The sequence below is a fragment of the Sinocyclocheilus rhinocerous genome, unplaced genomic scaffold (genome assembly GCF_001515625.1).
Source record: "Sinocyclocheilus rhinocerous isolate Xijiao unplaced genomic scaffold, SAMN03320098_v1.1 scaffold1211, whole genome shotgun sequence".
Lineage (NCBI taxonomy): Eukaryota > Metazoa > Chordata > Actinopteri > Cypriniformes > Cyprinidae > Sinocyclocheilus > Sinocyclocheilus rhinocerous.
In genome coordinates, this window is record NW_015670979.1 from 320,397 (window position 1) to 327,150 (window position 6,754).

The following is a 6,754-nucleotide window of genomic DNA, read 5'->3' on the forward strand; positions in this document are numbered from 1 at the left end:
GATTATTAAATATATAATTATCCAGTTTATTGTTCATGTTGAAAAAAAAATTCAATAGGTTAGGTCTCATCATCCCAAATCACCCTCCATTTTAATGGCATAAAAATTAGTAAAAAGACAACTGTAGTGCCACCAAGTTAGATAAATCAAAACAAACGTTTTTTTAAATGTATTTTGTAAAAAAAAAAAGGTCAAAGTTAAAGAAATACACTTCTAAATTCTTGTCTCACGTTGGCTTATTTGCATTAGGTTGGCTAATTTGCATACGTGCGGAAACGTCCTGCCTGCCACCAATCAGTACAGGTGGTTGTGGTTCATACGAAAACACCGTCTCCGTCTCCGCATCCACCGCCGTACTAATTTTTAGCCAAAGTTACCGTTTCCATGACTTTACTGTGCCAGTAAATTTATAGTCAATTAAACCAAACATTCCGAATTTAGACAAAGATTTTTTGGTGTACAGACCGTCAAGTAGCCCAATGGCTGGTTTAACAGAGGAGCGTTTGCGCGTGGTGGCGATTATTCACGCGCTCAAAGCTGTCGGTATCCGCGTGAAAAACTGGAAGAACTTTCTAAATGGATATTCAAACTGTGAACAAACTTTTAGTCAGGTAAAAAACGTATGAATCACCTTGAAACGACGGTCATTTATTTGTTGCTTAAATATATAGTATCATTTACACGTTGAATTTGTTTCTAAGGAGAGCGCGTCACAACGCTTTGCTTTTGGACGTGACATGCTCTTGCTCCCACAACATGAAATGTCTGACATGGGCGGTACAGTTCCTCAGTATGTTTGATAACTTACCTTGTTTGTTAAAAAATTTAAATAATCCAAAATAATGTAGAGTTTCACGAGTGAAACCTGACCGTGGTTGACAGAAGCCTGAGTTTTGTATGCGTCTGATGTGCTGGTTTTCAGGTTTTTGGTGGAGGCCTGTGGGTATCTGTCACAACATCTGCATACAGAGGGTCTTTTCAGGAAGACTGGATCACTAAGTCGTATTCGAGCTCTAAGGGTAAATTCCTTCAAATCTGTCATGTCACAATGGCATGTCTTTTTAGTTTTTCATGTTAAGTATTTACAGTGATTTATTGTTTTAATGGATGACAACCTTTTCTTTCAGGTTCATGTTTTGAGCTTTACATTTACATGTGCACATTTTTTTTAGTTCCACTGGTTTTAACCTGTTGGTCAAGTTTTTTTTAAATGTTTTTGAAAGAAGTCTCATATATTACCAAGGCTGCATTTATTTGATCAAAATTACAGTTAAAACAGTAATATTGTGAATATTTTTTATATATAGAAATTAATGCTTTTTTTATTCAGCAAGGGTGCATTAAATTGATAAAAAGTGACAGTAAAGACATTTATAATGTTTATAATAAACATTACATATTTCTATTTCAGATGAATGCGATTCTGTTGATCAAAGAATCCTGAAAAAAATGTATCACGTTTTTCACAAAAATATTAAGCAGCAAAAACTGCTTTTAATATTGATAATAGTAAGAATTAATTGAGCACCAATAATAATTGTAATTGATCACCAAATCAGCATATTAGAATGTTTTCTGAAGGATCCTGTGACACTGAAGACTGGAGTAATGGCTGCTAAAAATCCGTTTTGCCATCACAAAAATAAATAAAATTTTTAAATATATTAAAATGGAAAACAGCCAAATGCTTCTCTTTCATAGGCAGATCTGGAGCAGGGAAAGCCAGTCTTCCTTCTCTCGCATGCAGCCTTCCTGCAGCCCTGTGACGTTGCCTCTCTCATCAAGCAGTTCCTGCGTGAGCTGCCATCTCCACTCATCCCTACAGACCTGCAGATCCCTCTGATTCAGGCCCAGGGGCTTGAGATGACACATGACCAGGAGGGAGCGAGAAAAAGAACAACTCTGCTCATAACAGCTCTGTTTCCTTCATCCCACGCACGTGCACTCAGATACCTCTGCACCTTTCTGCGCCAAGTTGCAGAGAGGTTTCACATTTGATTGCAGTTTGAAAATATGCAGCTTAGTTTTTTGAGTCTTTTATACTCCTTGGATCTGTGCATGTTAAAGAAATATTATCTTATTTTTCTGTAATATTTATGCTGTGTTTGAGCATCCAACAAATGCTTTGCATATACATGCAGACAACAGACAAGCTCATAATGATTGTTTAGTCCTTTTTTTCCTCATGTTCATGTCTTTGATCAGATGCAGTGAAAATAGAATGGATGCTACCAGCCTGGCTGTTGTTATTGCTCCTAACCTGCTTCAGTGTCCAGCACCACCTTGCAAACTCACTCTGGACACTGAGAAACATTTAGACCAGCAGACATCAGTGATCAAATCACTTATTCTTCATGCAGATCGTATTGGTAAAGATGTATGAGATTAAAATTAGCAATTGGTTGCACGGCCCTTTGCTGGTTTTAGCATCATTTATTTTGTGCAAACTGAACTTGTTCATGAATTTTGCCTATCAGGTGTTGTTCCATCATGTGTACTGGAGGCATCAAAAACAACAGGAGGAGCCGAGGCACCCTCTCCTGCAGGTGGCGCTATGTTTAGTAAGAGGACAGGACTCAGTGTTTACAGAAGTGTGAGACGACAACGGAGGCGAAGTGTTGGTGGTGAGATTGTGATTATAAATATAAATATGTGGTGTCATCCTTGATTTTGATCATTTATATTATTTATATAATTATAAAAAAATCTATTCATCAAGGAATCCTGAAAAAAAAATCTATCACAGTTTACACAAAAATATTAAGCAGTTTTCTACATTTAATAATATAAAAATGTTTCTTGAGCACTAAATCAGCATATTAGAATGTTTTCTGAAGGAAAAAAATTACAAACATATTACAATTTAAAAATATATATTTTTATAATTATATTATTAAATATGTAATTATATAATACATTACTGTATTTCTGATCAAATCAATTTTACCAACCCCAAACATTTGTGCTCGATATATAAAATATATTTGTGTGTGTGTATATATGTATGTATAGAAGACTTTTTTCAGTTTTAATCAAAATATTATTTCAGAAATATTCGTAGATGCTTTTTCCAAATTGAAGCCATGTCGTACTCCCACTGGACCTCCAATAGTCTTAGATGTCACACCAGGTGAGCCACAAATATTTTTGCATGGGAAGTGCCTTCATATTAATTAGTATCTCTTTATCAAAAGGAAAAGGTCATTTGTGATTTACCTGATAACTATTAATATTGTCTGGTTGTCAAATGACTTCATACAGTAGACTACTTGCAGAAGATGTATTATGTGTTTATTATTGTTCAGGCGGTCTCTGCATGACCTAAGAGAGGACACACCGACAACCATCACCCAGCCACAAGGTCAGTCTGTTTATGTATGTATTTACCAGCTCATCACCTGATTGTTGCAGAATATTAACACAACAAAGTTGCTTTGCAAAAATCTGTTAGAATCTGCAAGCAGTCATAGTCCCCTGGAAGAAAAGTGTAGTAAAGAAGATCCCATTCCCACCACTTCCAAGAAGAGAAACCACATTAGAGAACAGCGGAAATCGCTTAGGTACTATATCACAATTGCACTCTACACTGTACTAAAATGACCAATTCTGGGATGAATTCTAATTTACAAAGAGTAGCAGTCAGGCTTATTTGTGTGTTTTGGGGTTTTCAGGGCTCCAGCACAAGAAGAAAATGTGCATCAGAGAAAAAGATCTCTCCGATTTTTTGCTGTGTCCAGTGGCAACAACAGTAACCATGTATGTTTTTTTTAACCGATTGCCTTCTTTTTTTGCCTGTGTTTTTAGTCGTTTTTAACTATTATTTTAAGTATTGTTTATTTCATTCTGCTAATCTGGTTTATATTTTTTAGCTTTCAGTGACATCAACACACAAAGACGCTGAAAACTGTGAAGAACACCAAAAACAGCCTGACTGTAAAAGTGGTTTACCACTTACAAATGCTGATGTAAAGATACCACTTATCCTCATTGATGGACCAGGAGGAGGTTTGGATCAGTCTGTATAAATTTATTTGAATGATCGCTTGAATCTACATGACCACATTTCAAATTTGAGAGCTACAGCAGAGTAAAAGATTTTTGGTTACATTATGGTCTGTCCAATATTTTAATTATTATTGACATCTTAGTACATACTATAAATCTTTTCATGTTCTCTTTTGTGCAAATGATACATTTCTGGAATTTCCTTTTATTATTTTTTTTAATTTTCTGGAATTCTCTTTTTTTATTTTGCAGTTGTTGGGAATGAGGTGGACTATGACCCTGATCTTCTCAACTGCAGTTTTGCAGAAAGCCCTAATGACTGTCTGAACATGGGATTTGAGGTATCTTGCATTCAAAGACAGGACAGTGAGGAACCCTGTGATGATGAATGTTGGACCGTGCTTGAAAATGTGAACTTTGAGCAGTTAGGAGAATGCATGGTAATACAATCTGTCACTCAAAACAAAGGGTCTCCGATAAATGCAAGCACAGAAGTAGAGAATGAGCCAGAGGTGAAGCAGCCTGAAGAGCAGCCGCGTAAAGAGTCCAAAAAAGTGAAGAATTGCTCTAAGAACCGATCTCATCCTCGTAGATCCATAAGCCTACCTGAGGTGACGCTGGAGTCATGTACTGAAGAGATGCCTGAGTTGGAAAAGGAAGTTGGTAGAGCAGAAACTGAGATGGATAACAGGGTCTGGCCAATGTTTGCAAGTCTGACCCTTTCAAATGAGCAGGGAAATGTAACCATGGAGAAGAAGGTGGATGTCAAAGAAATGCAAGAGGCCAAAGTTAAAACTTTAAAGAATTATAAGCAAGATAAGATGGCAGATTCAACTCTTGGGTTCAAAAGGCCCCATCTGCGTCTGTCCATGGCTGAGCGACTTAGGGGCTTTAGTGCTTTGACCTTGCTTCTTCGGACATCACGGACAGCACCTCAGTTTCGGGAAAAACCACAGGAATCCCTTCAAAGGGGACCCACACGTCTTCGGAGACAAGGTGCTCGACGGTTCGGTCGCTCTATCAGTCACGAAGGAGTGTCAGAGAGACCACCAGAGCAGAGCCCTGTGGGATCTCCACCAGCAAATCAGGCTTTCATAGGTATACGTGACACTAGCCCTGATTCAGGTGTGGAGTCGGTCGATCATGAGCCGATTACTGATTTTAATCATCAAGAGGTGTGCAAGATGTCACAAAGTTCCCCTAATGTTCAGCTGACAAATGATGTGGAAGTGTATCCAGTTTTGCCCACAACAGACAAAACTGAAAATCAGTTTCTCTGCAGGCAAACAGAGCAGGATGACGAGGAACTTGATCTTCTTAAACTATTGGATCAGAAGTGCCACATTGGTGGTCATGAGCAAGACGATCATCAAGATTCAAATGTTCCTGCAGAAGTTCTTACACCTGGTCTTGCATCTCCAATGTTCTTCCAGCAGATGGTGCCATTGAATCTCTTCAAAGACACAAGCTCAGTCGAAGACTTCAAAACGGATCAAGTCTCTCTGAATGAAAGTGACAAGGAAACCCCCTCATGGCTGAATGCCAGTCCTCCATTTGGGTTTCCACCTTTTGCTGCTTTGTCACTTGATGGTGTGATTTCTGAAGATGACTCCAGTAAAAGGGTGCCTTGCAATCTGTCCCCTTCAGCCTTTCAGTTCAGGCGTCCGACCGCAAGGAGGCACTACAGAGACTCTCCCCGCTGGCCCTGGCATGAGGTGCGAATGTCTGCTTGGAACCCGTTGCCACTTTAAAAGTTTAGTTCTTTAATTTTTATTGGTTAAATAAATATCAGTTCCCAATGACTGGGATCTGAAACTGGTTTGTGTAATCATTTAATTATTATTTATGGAACAATGCTTTTATTTGTGTTTTTATGTTTGTGAACTATCACAAATTTTCTTTGTTCTTAATAAAATCTGTTTTAATAGTTCACTGTTTTGTTGTTGTTTTATAGGAGGTCAGTTTATTTAATTTTTTACGAATATATAAGGATCTGGGACAAATTCTGTTTGCAAGTTTAGCAAACTGGTTTTTGTCTTGTATCATGTTGAGTAGAAAAGACCAGTTTTGTCAATTTTTACATTTAAATTTCTAAACAAATACAAGCTCTCGCTTAAGGCTCTATAAACAAAATATTGAGTACTTAAAGTTTTTTCAAACTGAGGTTAAAATTACTTTATTGTCAGTTTAATTGTTTTATTTATTTTGAATATCTCGAGCGCCAATCCAGTTCAGAGAAAGCATTAAAGGGGTCATATGATGCTTTTTTTAAAGATAATTTTTTTTGTGTATTTGGTGTAACAGAATATGTTGACATGCTTTAATGTTCAAAAAACACATTATTTTTCAAATACTGTACATTATTGTAGGTCCTCTATGCCCCGCCTCTCTCAAACGCTTCGTTTTCTACAAAGTCCCTCCTTCCGACAAGCGCAGTCTGCTCTGATTGGCCAACTGACCCAGTGCATTGTGATTGGCCAAACACCACAAGCACGCGTCGGAAATGCAACGCCCCTTACCATAATCGCGAGCATCAGCTTTCAAAGTAAATATCAAGACAGTTAATAATGTCGTTAGTTTTACCATCAGTTCAAGCCCAAAAGGGGAACAGAGTCGCGTGACAGACACAGTAATGATGCAGTACACAAGCCGCGGTTAAGACAGCTGACGTGCTATGATTTCTGACAGGCAGTTCACTCTCCTGTGATGTGACCCTGTTCCCCTCACACACACACACACACACACACAC

The 6,754-nt window shown here is 37.9% G+C and overlaps 1 protein-coding gene across 1 annotated transcript; it reads left to right on the forward strand.

The window, feature by feature from the left end:
- Nucleotides 1-264: 264 nt before the first annotated feature.
- On the forward strand, nucleotides 265-5,840 carry LOC107734427 (uncharacterized). The gene is made up of 13 exons (XM_016546377.1): nucleotides 265-611; nucleotides 702-790; nucleotides 923-1,019; nucleotides 1,702-1,985; nucleotides 2,206-2,369; nucleotides 2,478-2,624; nucleotides 3,050-3,130; nucleotides 3,195-3,207; nucleotides 3,306-3,361; nucleotides 3,452-3,560; nucleotides 3,672-3,756; nucleotides 3,870-4,005; nucleotides 4,258-5,840. Exons 1-13 carry the CDS (start codon nucleotides 480-482, stop codon nucleotides 5,754-5,756), a joined length of 2,892 nt encoding a protein of 963 aa, XP_016401863.1. The 5' UTR covers nucleotides 265-479; the 3' UTR covers nucleotides 5,757-5,840.
- Nucleotides 5,841-6,754: the final 914 nt, after the last annotated feature.